This window comes from Bufo bufo, chromosome 1 (assembly GCF_905171765.1).
Source record: "Bufo bufo chromosome 1, aBufBuf1.1, whole genome shotgun sequence".
Taxonomy (NCBI): Eukaryota; Metazoa; Chordata; class Amphibia; order Anura; family Bufonidae; genus Bufo; species Bufo bufo.
Genome location: NC_053389.1, coordinates 268,463,198 through 268,481,737, shown reverse-complemented (window position 1 = coordinate 268,481,737; position 18,540 = coordinate 268,463,198). Strand labels below are relative to the sequence as shown.

Here is an 18,540-nt window from a genome sequence, read left to right as displayed (position 1 = left end):
CCCTTTCCCATCATTTATTTCCCTCCGGAGAACCCCTTTACCAGCTGTATATAGAAATGGTACCCATGGACCAATGACCAAGGCCAGAATAAGCCCACAGCCCCACATAGTAATTATTCAATTCTAAGTGCAGGGCCTGCCAAAAATGATGCGATAACCAATTTAAATACTGCTCAAAAGCTAGTTGTCACACTCCGCCTCCTCCATAAACTCCACTCAGGGCAAACAACTCTTATCTCCTCAGGGACAAAGGACTGGACATACTGAATTCCAACAAGGCCAGTCCCCCAAGCGGTAAATGTTAAGCCAGCCAGTACAGATAGGCTTTCTTCTCAATACATTTCCTATTATCAGCTGGTCCCACAATCATTGTTTGCCCAGAGATTTACTTTAAAGGACATCTGTCAGCAGATTTGTACCTATGACACTGGCTGACCTGATACATGTGCGCTTGGCAGCTGAAGACATCTGTGTTGGACCCAGGTTCATATGTGTCCGCACTGCTGAGAATAATCATGTTTTAACATATGCAGATGAGGCTCTAGGAGCAATGGGGGCGTTGCCAGTACACCTAGAGGCTCAGCTCTCTCTGCAGTGCCGTACCCTCTGCACTTTGGTTGACAGGGCCAGGCAGTGAACCCATCATCATGCCTGGCCCTGACTTCTCCTAAAGTCAAAGTGCAGAGGGTGTGGTATAGTTGCAGAAAAAGTGGAGCCTCTAGGTGTAATGGCAATGCCCCCTTTGCATATATAAAACTTCATTTTTCTCAGCAATGCAGGCACATATGAACATGGGGCCAACACAGATGTCTTCAGCTGCCAGGAGCACATGTAACAGGCCAGCCAGTTTCATAGGTACAAATCTGCTGACAGATGCCCTTTAAAGAGGTACCGTATTCCAACTAAAGTCATTTATTCTGACCATTGGGGTGGCTGCTGATTGGAAGAATGGGGGTCCCATGTCTCAGCTTTTGCTCTAAATCAGGTCAAAGTGGAAGTGGCACTATTGGAGGGTGTAAGCAATATGAAGGGGCACACTCAGAAGGGAAACACAGTGGTGGTGACGAATAATGGACTTTATTAGTCTAAAAATATATATAAAAACATACATGTAGACACACATATACCTATGCAAATAGTAACAGATAGTGTGGAACTATAATAGGGAGGAATTCCTGTGGGTGTATTGAAGTCCCAAAGTTCTATATATACAACAGCGTGCCCGCAATGTCCTATATATACACGTGGATGCTGATAGTATGGCCGAAACCACAATGCACAATGTTAGTGCTGCACTGGATTCCGTAGCGTGCAAGAAACACAACTGGTACCGAATTTCAGCTGAATCCGAAGTATTCACTTCACAGTGCAATTGATTAACTTATAATTGCTTCACAGGTTCTATAATGCTCACGAATGAGCGCGGTCTTACCCCTCTTCACTGCTCTCCGCAGCGTTGTATCCAGGCGGCCGTGCACTCACAGCGTCCCACGTGATGTGCTGGCCGTACGTGGCGTCCCACGTGACCTGGTTGTCCGGGGGACCGGGTAGACGCTTTGATGACGTCACTGTTTGGCGACTGCTCTTCCAGCTTTTGGATTCAAGCAGGTTTTCTTGCTTTATTTCTTATTTCCTTTGGTTCCAGGCTTCCTTTTTGTTTGTTTGTGATATTCCCACGCTCACTCTGTAATGCCAGACGCGTTTCAGGGTCTAACGCCCCTTCCTCAATGGCCACTGAGGAAGTGAATACTTCGGATTCAGCTGACATTCGGTACCAGTTGTGTTTCTTGCACGCTATGGAATCCAGTGCAGCACTAACATTGTGCATTGTGGTTTCGGCCATACTATCAGCATCCACGTGTATATATAGGACATTGCGGGCACGCTGTTGTATATATAGAACTTTGGGACTTCAATACACCCACAGGAATTCCTCCCTATTATAGTTCCACACTATCTGTTACTATTTGCATAGGTATATGTGTGTCTACATGTATGTTTTTATATATAATTTTTAGGGGTATATTTTTAGACTAATAAAGTCCATTATTCTTCACCACCACTGTTTCCCTTCTGAGTGTGCCCCTTCATATTGCTTACACCTCCTTTTGATTTCTGAGGTCCTGAGGGTGGGCACCTTATCCATACGGCGAGGGGGTGAGCCGCTGTACTCTTGTAAACTATTGGAGGGTGGTAGGAAGGACACCACAGTGCCTCATAAGGCTATATTCACATCTGCTTTGGAGGCTCCGGCCCAGATTTCCTCATATTTGACAAGAAATATAGCGCAACGCGCAGCATATTTTTTCCCCTTACAACAGTCACCTTTGCAGAACCTGACGGACCCCACTGTTAGTCACTGGCATGCATTGGGTGCCTGTGGAGTCCACTGCGCAACAGATCCGGTAATGGATTGTGGTTTATAACAAGATACCACATAGAGGAGAACAGAGCAAGGCTGGCCAGACTTCTGCTGATCATGACTCTCGCAGGGGGATCAGAATATGCAATGAGACCAGCCTTACTCCTCTTCTGGTAGGACCTAGCATACAAGAGCTATGGTAAATGACCATAATCCTGGGAAAGGCCGCTCTTCCACTGGCTTGAAAGGTCAGCTCTGTAAAGGTGCAGCTGGGGAACTTTAGTAAGAACGCATCCAGAATTTGAGGGTCTGTATTACAATGGCAGCACCCTTGGATGGGTCAACTGAATCCAATTTAGATCACCATGGGATTAAAGGGGTATTCCGGTGGTGACAAGTTACCCCCTATCCACAGGATGGTGGATAACTATTAGATCAGTAGGATTTCAAAAGATGGGATCCCCACCAATGACAAGAATGGGAACCCTGAAATGAATGGTCGGGCAGGTGCACTGCCACTCCCTTCATTTGAGGGGGATCCAGGGCCCCAATTCTCTAGATTGCAGGACGTCCCAGCAGTAGAACCCCCCTGATCTAACAGTTATCCCCCTATACTGTGAATAGGAGATCATTTGTCACAACCGGAATACCCCCTTAAGTTTCAACTTTAATATGGACATTAAAAAGTGGCCGCAGCTTCATGTAGGCTATAGGCCAGACCTGTGCCACAGAGCCTCAGGGGGACCTAATGTAGACTGAACCCCTATGGATCAGTACTCAATGGGGGAGATTTATCCGAACTGATGCAAAGGAAAACTGGCTTAGTTGTCCATAGCAACCAACCAGATTCCACCATACGTTTTTCACAGCTCCTTTGGAAAATGAAAGGTGGAATCTGATTGGTTGCTATGGGCAACTAAACCATTTTTCCTTTACACCAGTTTTGATAAATCTCCCCCAATGAGTATGTAAAAGCACAAGAGTAGAACCATTCCCCCTAGTCACCATAGTCATCAACAGACTGGTCTTTATTCCGATCTCAATACAGCTTCTCATCCAGGACACCTTCTTGAAAACTTTGCACATAATTCAATAGTCAATCATTTTGGTATGGAATAGATTGCAGATGAATGTCATATAACAGCATAAAGTACAATCTTCTAATAAATTAAAATACAATTAAAGGCATTCTGTTCAATTACAAAACACACACATTCTCGGATGATTTTACATTGTTATACAATAGCTGTCTAAAACATTCAGATAGAAATTGCTTTGATTGTATTAAGTTGGTGTTTTCCGGGACCTAAATACTGGTGACCTTCTCATGGTCTTAGCTCATTCCCATTCAAGTGAAAGGGACTGAGCTGCAATACCAAGCACAGCCACTATGCAATGTATGGCGCTGTGCTTAGTATACTATGAAGAGGCTGCAGAGCTCATCCAGACGAGCTGACCGGTGTGGCTCTGGGAGTCGGACCTCCAACACATAGTATAGTAGAAGGAAGGCTGCATAACTGTTCATTGTACAATGAATAGCCTTTATTGACAAGACTGGATGATCCCTTTAAGAAGTCAGACCTGTGTCCCTGAAGGATGAATTTAGTAAATGCATACCCTATGACGCTGTGAGTATAAGGCCAGACCTCATCCATATTAATTAGGCAGCAGCTCACATTTTGGACCCTGGAAAACAGATACTCTACATAATGGGTCCGCCAACACTATGGGGAGGTAGATGATGGCCTCTTTTAAAAGGGCACTTAACCTTTTAGGCTAGGTCTACACGACGACATTTGTCGCGCGACAGATAGGGCACAACTACACTGCAACATTTGTCGCGCGACATTTTGTTGCATCAATGTCGCGCAACAATTTTTATAATGGCAGTCTATGGTATCGCACTGCAACATGCAACATCTCAAATGGATTTTCTGCGACTGTCTCGTCGCAGTCGCAGCATGTTGCAGTGCGACACCATAGACTGCCATTATAAAAATTGTCGCGCGACAAATGTCGTCGTGTAGACCTAGCCTTAAGGGCGAGTTTCCGTTTTTGCAGTTTTCACTCCCTTCCTTCCCAGAGCCAACGCATTTTAATTTTTCCATTCATGTAGCCGTATGAGGGCTTATTTTTTTGCAAGACAAGTTGCACTTTGTAATGGCACCATTTAATACTGCAAATGTAGTAGTGGGAAGCTAGAAACAAATTCCTAATGAGGTGGAAATGGGGAAAACGCAATTCTGCCATAGTTTTATGGGTTTTGTTTGAATGGTGTTCCCTATGCAGTAAAACTGACCTGTTACCTTCATTCTCCAGGTCAGTACAATTACAGCAATAGCATATTTATATATATATTTTTATTTTTTGTATTTTAACACTTTAAAAAAAAATTTACTTTGGGAAAAATAAATAAATTCTGAACTCCATAACTTTTTATACTTATGTCTACGGAGCTGAATGATGGCTCATTTCTTGCAGGTGATCTGTAAATTTTATTTACAATATTTCGGAATGTGTATGACTTTTTGATAACTTTTTATTCATTTCTTTAGGAAGTGAAGTGATGAAAAAGCGGTGAATCGGCCATTTTCATATTTTCTTCTCTTACAGCGTTCACCACACGGGATAAATACATTAATATTTTAGTAGTATGGGTGTTTTGGACAAGGTAGTGCATATGATCTTTATTTTTTTATTGTTTGTTTATTTTTATTATGGGGAAAGTGAGGGGATTTGAATTTTTATATTTTTTCATATATATTTTTTCACTTCTATTAAGTTTTAGAGAATTTGAACATGCAATAATTAGATCACTTGTCCCACAGATGGCAATGAATTACCATTGCAGTCTCTCTCGCTCTCTATATATATATATATATATTGCTGGGGCAATGTCCTGTGGCTCTACAAACAAAAGGAGCAAAGCTTATGCAAAGCATGCCCAGGGCGTGGGCGGAACTTAAAGTTTAATTGTTATTTCGGTTTAAAGAATCTTCTTAGCAAAGCTCTAACTGAGTATTGCTAAGGAGAATCTGTCTTAAAGGGAACCTGTCACCGGGATTTTGTGTATAGAGCTGAGGACATGGGTTGCTAGATGGCCACTAGCACATCCGCAATATCCAGTCCCTATAGCTCTATGTGCTTTTATTGTGTAAAAAAAACGATTTGATACATATGCAAATTAACCTGAGATGAGTCCTGTATGTGAGATGAGTCAGGGACAGGACTCATCTCAGGTTAATTTGCATATGTATCAAATCGTTGTTTTTACACAATAAAAGCACACAGAGCTATGGGGACTGGATATGTATATCAGCCTGGTAAGGAGCCCAAGGGGCTGTACTAACCGTTCTGGAGCCCAGCCACGCCCCCCTGTAAAAGAGCCCAGCACCGCCTGTATCCAGAAATCTCCTCCTTGCTCACGAAGTCAGATCGCCGTAATCTCGCGGTGCCCGAGCTCGCACATGCGCAGTGTTCCGTCCTTGTGCTGGCATCAGCCTCAGGAAAGATTACGGCGATCTGACTTCGTGAGCAAGGAGGAGATTCCTGGATACAGGCGGTGCTGGAATCCAGAACGGTTAGTGCAGCCCCTTGGGCTCCTTACCAGGCTGATTTACATATATATAAAAATAATTTTCCTAAAAGTCCTAAAAGATAACCACATCAAACAAATTAATCAAAAATATTTGACTTGGTCATTTCTTTATTGAGAAAAATGGTCCAATATCACATGATTGTGAGTGGTAAAAGTATGTGAACCTTTTAAAGGGGTTCTGCACTTTATTTAAACTGATGATCTATCCTCTGGGTAGATCATCAGCATCTGATCGGCGGGAGTCCGACACCCGGGATCCCCGCCGATCAGCTGTTTGAGAAGGCAGCGGCGCTCCAGAGGCGCCGTGGTCTTCTCACTGTTTACCGCAGGCCCAGTGACGTCACGATTTATATCAACTGGCCTGGGCGCGGCTAAGCTCTGTTCAAGGGAACGGAGCTTGGCCGCGCCCAGGCCAGTGATACTAGTCGTGACGTCACTGGGCCTGCGGTAAACAGTGAGAAGGCCGCGACGCTGCTGGAGAGCCGCTGCCTTCTCAAAAAGTCATTCTCAAAAAGCTGATCGGCGGGGATCCCGGGTGTCGGACTCCCGCCGATCAGATGCTGATGATCTATCCAGAGGATAGATCATCAGTTTAAACAAAGTGCAGAACCACTTTAAGATTAAAATTTGAAGGTGAAATTAGAGTCAGTTGTTTTCAATCAAAACCAAAGTAACCTCTAAGCAAATGAATACCTTTCTCACATTAGCTAATGTTAATGTTCATGAGTCCACCATCAGCAGAACACTGAACAACAATGGTGTGCATGACAGGATTGCAAAGAGAAAGCCACTGCTCTCCAACAAGAACATTGCTGCCCATCTGCAGTTTGCTAAAGATCACCTGGACAAGCAAGAAAGTTACTGGAATAATGTTTTATGGACAGATAAGAGCTTTTTGGTTTAAATGAGGAATGTTATGTTTGGAGAAAGGAAAACGCTGCATTTCAATATAAAAACCGTATCCCATTTATGAAACACAGTGGTGGTAGCATCATGGTTTGGACCTGTCTTGCTTCATCTGGGCCAGGACAGCTTGCCATCATTGATGGAACGATGAATTCTGAATTATACTGGCAAATTGTAAAAGCAAATGTCAGGACATCGGTCCATGTGCTCCCTCTCAAAAGAACATGGGTCAAGACAACAACCCTATGTACACAAGTTATTCTACCAAAGAATGGTTGAAGAAGAGTAAATTTAAAGGGTAACTGTCATTCTTTTTTTCATTTGTGTAATGTGTAGGGGCAGTGATACTAAATATTTTTGTAATATACTTTAATTACTGATTGTACATTTCTATTAAAAATAAAACTCTAAAATTACCCATTTTGTGCCTTAGCAACGCTCCTCTGTCCCCTGTTTACATGGTCAATGTTGAGCAAATCTCCACAGTTAGGGCTCATGCACACGAACATATGGGTTCCATTTCAGTATTGCGGATCATGTTCCCACACCAACCATCTGCTGAAAGGTAGCAGAGGTAGTGAGCTCCACAGGGGAAGGGGGGGGGGGGCCCTGCTTCAAAGCCAGCCAGATGGCAGAGAGCCTTTAGCAGTCTACCTTTGTTTACAATTTCTCACCTCCATTCAGCCAGCCAGGAACCCAGCTAATGGAACAGGAAAAACCTCTCTGCAGGGGTCTAGGCCATTCTCCAGTTCAATCAAATTTAGCATGGAACCGGCGGTTCATAAGGAATTATGAATCACCATTCATCACAGGCATAAATATATATATCTGTTTCCCTGTGGCCACGATGAACAGGCCCGTGGTCATAGTCTGGCGGTGGGATGCCAGGGAGGGGAGATATACATATCTCCCCACAGAAACCACATAACGGTACGAGGTTAGGACTTTACGTGTAGCCGGAACCCAGGGTCCATTGGTCCCAGAACCATCTCCCTGTGACCTTGTGGTCTGGAGCTATGAGCCCTAAAGGGTTTCGTGGGTCGTTGGGCTGCCAGGATCAGCAGGGAGGGGGGGACCCTTCCCAGAGGAGGGACGAGGAGGGGCCGGCTACAGTTTAAAAGGCTTGTGCCAGCAAGCGGGCGTGCCTTTTCTCAGAAGAAGGGTCACATCGTGCCATGTGTTTAGAAGGACCTGCAACCTGCTGACATCACTGCCCTCCATGTGACTACAGCAAAGGACTCATCAAAACCCCAAAAGACTCCTCTATCTGGTAAACTGACTTTCGCTCTGTTTAATCCTGTTTGTAATATACCACCTGTATTTGTAACCTCAGACCACTGTATATATCCTTGTGTGTGTATAGTGTATTGTCTAGTGAGCCCTCAAGGCGATTAAATATATAATTTCATCTTGTGCTGTCTTGTATCTTGATCATGAATCCCCACGTCCGTGTTTCGGCCTAGTTATACGCTACAGTGGGTTGGTTTCTTACCCTATATAATCCCGTTAGCGGACCGGGCTTATATCAAACAATAAACTGGTGCCAGTCTTCCCGGGCTGAGAATGCGCTGTTTCACTGGGTCAGTGAAAAGGCTCTCTCAGCTTGTTGCCTCTCTGTGCCCGTGTGGACAGGAGGAGTCTGGGAAAACTGTACCAAGACTGACCTTACCCACTCCTCCAGTAGGGCGTAACGTCACGCCTTGGTAACCAGTGACCATACCGTATCTCGCTGGCTCTATGTAGTTGACATCCGACGTCAGTTGGGGTACGGTATTCGTCACAAGACATTATGTAAATAGAAGACAGAGGAGCGTTGCTTGGGCTCAAAATGGGCCACTTTAGAGCTATTTTTCTAATAGAAATGTACAATTTCCGTAATTAAAGTATGTTACAAAAATGGTCAGTATCACTGCCCTTATACCTAACAAAAAAAAAAAAAAAGTATGACAGTTACACTTTAACATTATAAAATATAGTTAATGTCCTCCTGACCTTAATCTAATAGAAATGTTGTAGAAGGACCTGACGTGAGCAGTTCATGGAAGGAAACCCATCAACATAACAGAGTAGGAGCTGTTTTGTATGGAAGAATGGGCTAAAATTCCTCCAAGCTGATGTACAGGACTAATCAACAATTACCAGAAACATTTACTTGCATTTATTGCTGCACAAGGGGTTCATACCTGATACTGAAAGCAAAGGTTCACATACTTTTGCCACTCACAGACATGTGATATTGGATAATTTTCCTCAATAAGTAAATAATAAAGTCTAATGTTTTTGACTCATTTGTTTGATTTGGTTATCTTTATCTACTTTTAAGCTTGTGTGAAAATCTGATGTAGTTTAAGGTCAAATTTATGCAGAAATATCAAATTCTGAAGGGTTCAAAAACTTTCAAGCACCACTGTAGCTGATAACAGTGACAAACAGATTGTATTCAGCTGCACAACAAATGATTCACTGTAGGCCTCATGCACACGACTATATGTATTTCGCAGACCATAAATTGCAGATCAGGAAAATATGGATAACGTTCGTGTTGTATAATTTTTTTTTGCGGCCAAGTATAGGACATGTTCTACCATCCATATGCCTAATGCATCCGTATGTGTGTTCCACAAAAAAGAAAAATATGTCCACAGAAAAAAATGCACCTGGCACACATCCGTATTTTGCGGGTCCGCGATTTGAAAACTGAAAAATGGATATTGGCATGTGCATGAGGCCTTAGGTTTTCTCTTTCAGTCAGTAGTCAGATTTAGGGCTTGTTCACACGACCGTATGTATTTTGCAATAAAAAAATACGGATGATCCGTGTGCATTCCGTATTTTGCGGATCGGAACAGCTGGCCCCTAATATAGAACAGTACTTTCCTTGTCCGTAATGCGGACACGGAAAGAAAATACGTTTGTGTGCATGAGCCCTTAGTTGCATCAAAGTGCTCTGTGAGGAGTTAAAGGAGTAGCCCCTCTTCAACACCATATAGGAACCACTGGACCCAGATATGCATTATTATATGGTTGCCCTTTCATTTAATTGCCATGATGGGACAATCCCTTTAATGTTCTGAACTTCAGCCATCAGAAAATGACTCTTCCAAGCTCAAAGAGCACCTGAAAAACATGAAGGAGAAGAGATGTTAAATGTATAAAGGACCATTGCTGACCTTATTATCACATCAGCCCCTGAAAGATGGAGTACAAGTAGAAATCCCACAGAGGCAAGCACATATCATACAGTCCCGATTTATACGGCCTAGTCCCATGAACCTGTTTATGCTAATATATGTTCCCAGTCAGAAAGGTTTTACAATTTCCATCAATTTGGGATTCAAATATGAAATGATGGCCTCCTGGCCATCAAAATCAGTGTATTACATGGGGTACATACTTTATTAAGGCTCCATTCATACGTCCGCAATTCTGTTCCGCATTTTGCGGAACGGAATTGCGGACCCATTCATTTCTATGGGGCCACACTATGTTCTATCCAGAACTGCAATTAGGTTCCCGAAAAAAAATAGAACATGTCCTATTCTTGTCCGCAATTGCGGACAAGATTAGGCATTTTCTATTATAGTGCTGGCGATGTGCGGTCCACAAAATGCAAAACGCACATTGCCGCTGTCCGTGTTTTGTGGATCCGTGGATCCGCAAAACACATACGGATGTGTGAATGGACCCTAAGGGTGATTCCACGCACAGCTTTTTTTTGGAAATAGAACCCCCACTTTTTGTGGCAGTTTGTAATGCTATTTTTTTTTTTTGCCAAAACCAAAATTTGATTCAAAAGAAATAAGAAATGTGAGAGAAGGACTTATACTTTTCCTTCCTGATGCATCCATTCCTGTATCCGGCTCAAAAATTGCCAGTAAAAACTTGACTATTTTTCAAAAAAGCTCTGTGTGAAAGATTCCCTGCCCTCATTTGACTCTGGCATAATTTTTTTTAACAGCTGTTTTTTTGTTTTTTTTTTACCATTTGCATTTTTTGCAAACTTTGAGGTAAATTTATCAAAACTGGAAAGGAATACTGTCTTAGTTGCCCTTAGAAACCAAATCAGACAATAAAAGGTGGAATCTGATTGGTTGCTATGGGCAACTAAGCCAGTTTTTCTTTACACCAGTTTTGATAAATCTCCACCTGGGGGGGTCTTACCACTAGTATTTTATTCATGGCATTTTCCCTGTAGAGAAGGTGATGTAAAAATGTCTGAGAAAACATCAAAAGTTCCAGCATGCTGCATTTTTTTTTAACATAAGCCAGAAAAACAAACAAAAATACCATGTAATGAACATAAACATCAGGAGCAAAAACACTTGCATGTCCCGCATTTCATATTTCCCATAGACCTTCAGCTAATATCTGGAGGTGGTGTTTTAACCACAAAAAATAAAATAAATACAGTTGCAAAAAACACCACACGAAAAGGAAACGTGCAGAAAAACACCAGGAGTAAAATAAAGGATGCAAAATCTTTTCCATCCAGCAGATTCCAGCAAAAATAAATAAAAAATAAAAAATTATTTTTTAGTTTTAGTTTTTTTTTACAATAGAACCAATGGTGAAGGATACCATTGTATGTATGGCATCTGTATAACAATAACATAACATATAAGTCATATGTATACATTAAACATGAAAATGTGATGTGAACACAGCCTAAAGTGCATCATAAGACACCACTGTAAGAAAGTCTTCAGGGGTTGGTAAACTTTAAAATTCAGTTGGACATTTACCTCAATGGTGATAAGAATGACGATCATCCATTCTAGTCGCAGGCCATGTTTCTCATTTAAATGATTACGCATCAGATCTGTCAGTTCTGTACAGTGTTGCAGTTTTTCATTAATTACCTAAAATACATTTAAATAAGACCATTAAAGATAAAGGCAGCATATTACATCACTGACAACACCCCCCCAGTGAACAATGAAATCCGAAATAGCAAAGATATAAATGTATAAATTACACATTTTACTGAGCTTGAGCAGAATGTAGGAGGTGTTATCAGTGATTGATTCTCTGTGTAAGTGTGTATACAGAGATAGCTGTCAGTTACTGATAGTTGTACACGGGAGAGGTTTTATCAGTGATTGATACCATTCTCTATATAAATATGTATACAGAGATAGCTGTTAGTCACTGATAGTTGTACATGGGGGAAGTGTTATCAGTGATTGATGGCATTCTCTGTGTAAGTGTGTATACAGAGATAGCTGTCAGTCACTGACAGTTGTACACGGGGGAGATGTTATCCGTGATTGATAGCATTCTCTGTGTGAGACCTCTTTTTTCCCCCCGTATACGAACCATTCATTTCAATGGTTCCGCAAAAAAAACGGAATGTACTCCGTATGCATTCCGTTTCCGTATTTCTGTTCCGTTGAAGGATAGAACATGTCCTATTATTGCCTGCAAATCACCTTCCGTGGCTCCATTCAAGTCAATGGGTCCGCAAAAAAACCGGAACACATACGGAAATGCATCCGTATGTCTTCCGTATCCGTTCCGTTTTTGCGGAACCATCTATTGAAAATTTTATATCCAGCCCAATTTTTTCTATGTAATTACTGTATACTGTATATGCCATATGGAAAAACGGAACAGAAACGGAAACAGAAAAAAAAAAGGGAACATCCGTGAAAAACAAACCACAAAACACTGAAAAAGTCATACGGTCGTGTGAAAGAGGCCTAAGTGTGTATACAGGGATAGCAGTCAGTCACTGATAGTTGTACATGGGGGAGGTGTGATCAGTGATTGATAGCATTATCTGTGTAAGTGTGTATACAGGGATAGCTGTTAGTCACTGATAGTTGTACACAGGGGATGAGTTATCAGTGATTGATAGCATTCTCTGTGTAAGTGTGTACATACATACATAGCTGTCAGTCACTGATAGTTGTACACAGGGAGGTGTTATCAGTGATTTACAGCATTCTCTGTGTAAGTGTGTATACAGAGATAAATAGATAGATAGATAAATAGATAGCTGTCAGTCACTGATAGTTGTACACAGGGGATGAGTTATCAGTGATTGATAGCATTCTCTGTGTAAGTGTGTATACAGAGATATCTGTCAGTCATGGACGTTAGCGGCATGTACATTTTCTTTGTGTTAGATCTGCAGCAAAACTTCATGAAATCCGCAAATTACACAAGCGGATTTTGTTGCAGATTTGGTGCCGAAACACAGAAAAATCCAAACGGAAATCTGTGTGAAATTTCTGTTTATAAATATGCACCTTAGTGCAGGGACCCTAAAGCTAGGACAACCCCTTCGAGGGATGTAATGGCAGCTCTTTACATCTAAATAAGCGTAAATCACAGGATAAACTGAAATCTCACCTTGACTCTGCGGTTTATGCTAAGGAACTGACAAGTTTTATCGTACAGATGCTCAAGATTTTCTCTGTCCCAGTAGAAATCAGGAGTGATGAGAAGATCCGAGCTCAGGTTTATACGATGTCTGAAAAAAAAAAAAAAAAAGGATTACAACGACATTACCATCACCAACCGCACCAGGGGTGTATGCAGGAGTTTATCAGGAAGAAGGGTTATGCATATGCAGCAGGCAAAATCTACATTCCTACACACTTGATAAACATAGTGCCCTCATTATAAGGTCTCATGCACACGACCGTTGTTTGCTTCCGCGTCCGTTCCGACGATTTTAGCGTTTCAGGTGCGGACCCATTCATTTCTATGGAGCCGTTGAAAATGCGGATAGTGCACCGTTTGCCATCCGCGATCCGTGGTTCCAGTCCGTCCAAAAAATATAACATAACCTGTCCTATTATTTCCGCGGAAAACGGTTCGCGGACCACTTCAAGATTGTTATCCTCGTCCGCGCGTCCGTTTTATTCCTATCATTTGCATAGCAAACCTGTCTTAGACTTTTTTTTTCTATTCCTTTATGTCTGGTGGTCCTCCAAAAATAAAGGAAGACACACGGAAACGGATCACGGAACCCCATTTTGCAGAACGGATTACAACGGCCTAAAGGGAATAAATAATGTTACCATGTTGCGTACGTAGCTTATCTTGCCATACTGTACACAAAACTAAAAAAGCCACACGGTACACATAAACAATGCTGTCATACTGTTAACTAATCTCAGTTGTTCTCTTTAGCTGCTGCTGGATGATGGGGGTGATATTGTATTGGTTCAGTCCATATAATCGCCATCAGGGTGCACCATACCTTTACCTTAGTGCAAACAGCTCCCCAATATGCTGCATTACGTCATCGTGAGACAGCTTCAGTTTTTTTCTGGCTTTCAGCATCTGAAATATGCAGTTCATAGATCTTATGTGCAGAGATACAATGAAGTACACACTCAACATTTCACAGGAGGTACCACAATACAAATTCTATTCATCCTGTGGTCTGGAAATGTCGAAAGTCCAGCATGGTATAAATATAATGCAGGACGGCTGTTCAGGTTGCCCAGGGCTCAAGCTAGCCATCCAGACTACAGGTATATTGTGTGATTTGGGCAGGATCAACCAACCATCTAATGTGCATAGAAGTCTCCTTATGCTTGCCCCAACAGCAGATGTTGAAAGACATAAAGGTCGGGCATGTTGGATTATAACTTAGTGGCCCAGTGACGTCACGACTAGTATCAACTAGCCTGGGCGGGGCTAAGCTCCATTCAAGTGAACAGAGCTTAGCCCCGCCCAGGCCAGTGATACTAGTCGTGACGTCACTGGGCCTGCGGTAAACAGTGAGAAGGCTGGAGCGCCACTGCCTTCTCAAACAGCTGATTGGCGGGGGTCCCAGGTGTCCGACCCCCGCCGATAAGATGCTGATGATCTATCCAAAGGATAGATCATCAGTTTAAACAAACTGCAGAACCCCTTTAACACAGCAATCTTGAGCACTGTGCATGAAAGACTTACCTCTGGAATTGATTGGATAGACTCAACAAAAGTATCCAGAGTCGACTCCCACATTGCCAGCTTCACTGCAAAAAACATGATATGACGATAATATACAGTACCACCATTTTTTTTTAAACCATAGATTTTTATTCGTTTTTTGTCATGTAAGAAAATTTTCCAGATCAGAAACAATAAGAAAATGGACATGTTACAAAAGAATGTATAACAGCATTTTCCATATAGCAAAGCATATATGATCATAGTTTTGGTTTTATATTTTGTTTCAAGAAAAAAAACTTCCCCTCTCCCCCCTCCCCCCTCCCCTAACCCAGTGCTTCTCAATTATTTTCTGTCATGCCCCCCCTAGGAAGAAGAAAACATTTTGCGCCCCCCTGACCGACTGTAAATAGTATCATTTGTCTATAAAATTATAAGTACACCTCTGCATAACACTGTATCCTTATTAACGTATAAGAGAATAAAAAAAGAAAGAAATGTGGATCGGACACACACTTATGGGGGGGATCTGTGGATGACGGACACTTATGGGGGGATCTGTGGATGACGGACACTTATGGGGGGATCTGTGGATGACGGACACTTATGGGGGGATCTGTGGATGACGGACACTTATGGGGGGATCTGTGGCTGGCACTGTTATATATGTGCCATCCACAGACCCCCCATCCCATAACAGTGCCATCCACAGTGCCCCCCCAGCCCATAACAGTGCCATCCACAGACCCCCACCCCTTAACTGTGCCATCCACAGATTCCGTGTGCCCGCCGCCGCCGTTTAAAGTTATTAAACATGCCCCCCTCACTCCTAATAGTACCGTATATCCGAATTTCTTCTGTATAATGCCGGCAGGCGGGCCGGCGCATCCCTCAGTGACGTCACTTGTCTGCGCCACCTGCTTCATTCATAAAGCAGGCGGCGCAGGCAAGTGACATCACTGAGGGACGCGCCGGCCGCCCGGCCTGCCTGCCGGCGTTATACAGAATATTTGAATTCAATAATACATTTTATATTAGTATACCGGAGGGAGCGGTGGGGCGGGGCTATAGTACAGTGACCGCACCGCCCCACCGCTATTGCCGGCCCCCAGCTCCTCCTCCCAGTCCCTCCCCCGGCCCCCGCTCCATACATCGCGTCCAGCGACTGCGCCGGCCTCTGATCAGACGGGAGATGAGCGCTTCCACAATGGAAGCGCTCATCTCCCTGACGCATATTACACTGCGAGCTGTCGGCCGCCCGGCGCCCCTGTTGCTATGGTGCCCTGTGCGGCCGCACAGCCCGCACACCCCAAAGGCCAGCCCTGAACGAGCTCCCCTCTACGGAGCCTGGCGCCCCCCCTGGGGGGCGCGCCCCACTATTTGAGAAGCACTGCCCTAACCCAACTTTATCTCAGAAATAATAATTCTTAGTTTTGTTAAACTATACAGTTGAAATAAATTGACTTACTCATCAAGCTTGTATCTGTTGTTTTGGTTACATTCTTAGTTTGTGCTATTATTTTGTATGTATTTTATACCATGGATCTGACATATCTAATTTATTGTACCATTCAGTATATATGAAGGGTCCAATGGTACAAATGTTATATATATATAAATAAATAAATATAGACAGATATACACTCACTGACAAAAAAATAACATGCCCAGATTGTCAGATTGCTGCAAAAACCCTGCATGCAGTTATGTCTCAGGCTGTAAATGATTACAGGTGTGATCTCATTAGACACTGGGTCTTGCCACACGAGGGCGTACAAGTGCTCTCCAGCTGTTCTATAAAAAGACTATCAGGGGCTACTTTTGGGTAGACTACCTCTTGGTGAGAGATCACTGACTGTTAGACAAGCCTCTATGATGCATTCAAAGACATTTTTTACATCCAGCTTAATGTGGGCATGGTCACATGCTTTGCTGCAGCCAATGACTGGCTTAAGCGGTGACGTGCCCACAAGCAGCACGTTACTGCTGAAGCCAGTCATTGGTTGCAGTGAAGCATGTGACCATGCCCTTGCTAAGCTGCATGTCAACAGTGCGATGACCAGAACATGGACACAGCAGAGGCAGAGCAGACCAATGCAGGCAAGTATAAATCTTCATCTTAGGGAGGCAGGCTGCGGGCACTTACTAAAATGTCCTTATTCCTGGAGGACCCCTTTAAGAGTTCATCTAATAAGATGGAACTTACCGGACAGGCAAAGTGCATTGGAGAAGGCAAACTTCTCTAGAATGAGATCATCTGCCTCCAGCTGGGAATCCAGCACAATTTCTCCTTTCACAAGTCTTGTGTGACCCCTGAGGAAACAACAGACAATCCATTCCATCACCTATTATATAACAGATTTGTGTGCATACTCTGAACGGTACGAGTGGGCTCAGTAAAGTCTTACAAGAATAAAGCTTACTCTCCAAAAGTATAGTTTATCTCTTCATTCTCCCAGTGAACCAGGGCCACCTCATACGGCTGGATTTCATGACGCTCCAGAATTTGCATCACATGTTTCATCTGAAATCCAAAAACACACACAAGATATTAAGAGGATAGACAAACCTTCAAGAGGGTCCTATAAAGGGGCGTTTACATCTCATAGAGTGATGGCATGACACATTGGTAAGCTCCGACTTCTGACACCGCACCGATCCTAAGAATGAAGAGACTGCAGTGCCGTGACAGCCAGGTGGCCCGGCACCTCTATGTCAGGGGGAACAAATGAAGGGGTTAAAGGACTGATCAGAAGGTGACCCACATCTAAACCAGAGCTGCTGCCCTTTCATTTTCATGATTTTTAGGGGTCCCAGAGGTTGGAATCCCAATTGATCGTAAAGCGGTGGCATATCTTAGCAAAGGCAATACGCCATCACTTATAGGACACTGTAGAATGAAAAGTTGTACAACTTTCTAATATTCTTTATGTTTCACTTCCTTGCTATTTTCATGATCTCGTCTTGAACCTTATTGTTTATGTCCTGTTCAGAAAGCCGTTACAGTTACATTACTAATTCCCTAAAAGCCCATTTACAGGAACAGATTATTGAGCAGGTTATCAGGATCGAACGTTCGCACAAGTGCTCAATCCCGATAATCGGCTTGTGTAAATGTGCCACTGATCATCTGATGAATGAGCAACTCCTTCATTGGGAGAAGGCATTATTGATGCAGTAGCTAAAATCATCTTTCGTGGCAGCAGATCGTATCTTGGTATCTGCTGCCCCGAATCAATTCATCTGTATGGGGACAAACGTTAGAAGCAATTGCTCATCCACAAACAAAGAACATGATTGCTGATGACCAGGTAATTATCAGGAACAAACAGTTTGTTCCCAATAATTGCCTTGTCAGTCAGCCTGTGAAAAGGGGCCTTAAAGGGGTTGTGCAAGAATGAAAGGGGGGTGGCAAACCTCCCCACTTTACCGGACCTGTAAAGAGATTACTTAACTGCTTCCCGATTCTGGCTCCCCTCTCCTTCTCCTCCAGGTCTCCGATGCTCCACAGGGCCTTCTCGCTGAAAACATCTGGTTTGCTTACACCGCAACTGTTTCCCCATGCGTCATTGGACCATTTGTCATGATGTAAGGTGAGGCGGTCACCACCGTTGCCATTGATTGGCTGCGGTGATGTAAAACCAGATGTTTACAGGACATCAAGGGAGCCAAGCGGAGCAGCACAGAGATCGAGCGGGGAGCCAGTGCTGGGAAGCAGGTAAATAATCTTCCCTTTACAGGTCCGGTAAAGTGGGGAGTTTTGTCAAACCCCCACCCCATTCTT

The 18,540-nt window shown here is 43.2% G+C and overlaps 1 protein-coding gene across 1 annotated transcript in view; it reads right to left on the bottom strand.

Annotated features, from left to right (window-relative positions):
* Positions 1–9,773: 9,773 nt before the first annotated feature.
* RMND1 (required for meiotic nuclear division 1 homolog) overlaps positions 9,774–18,540 on the bottom strand; it is a 29,942-nt gene continuing 21,175 nt past the window's right edge. Inside the window, exons 6-12 of the mRNA XM_040415642.1 lie at positions 17,180–17,280; positions 16,963–17,069; positions 14,778–14,842; positions 14,083–14,159; positions 13,221–13,341; positions 11,609–11,725; positions 9,774–9,983 (exon numbers count right to left, since the gene is read on the bottom strand). Coding sequence (XP_040271576.1) covers positions 9,951–9,983; positions 11,609–11,725; positions 13,221–13,341; positions 14,083–14,159; positions 14,778–14,842; positions 16,963–17,069; positions 17,180–17,280 — 621 coding nt within the window. The 3' untranslated portion in view covers positions 9,774–9,950. The remainder of the gene's footprint in view (positions 9,984–11,608; positions 11,726–13,220; positions 13,342–14,082; positions 14,160–14,777; positions 14,843–16,962; positions 17,070–17,179; positions 17,281–18,540) is intronic.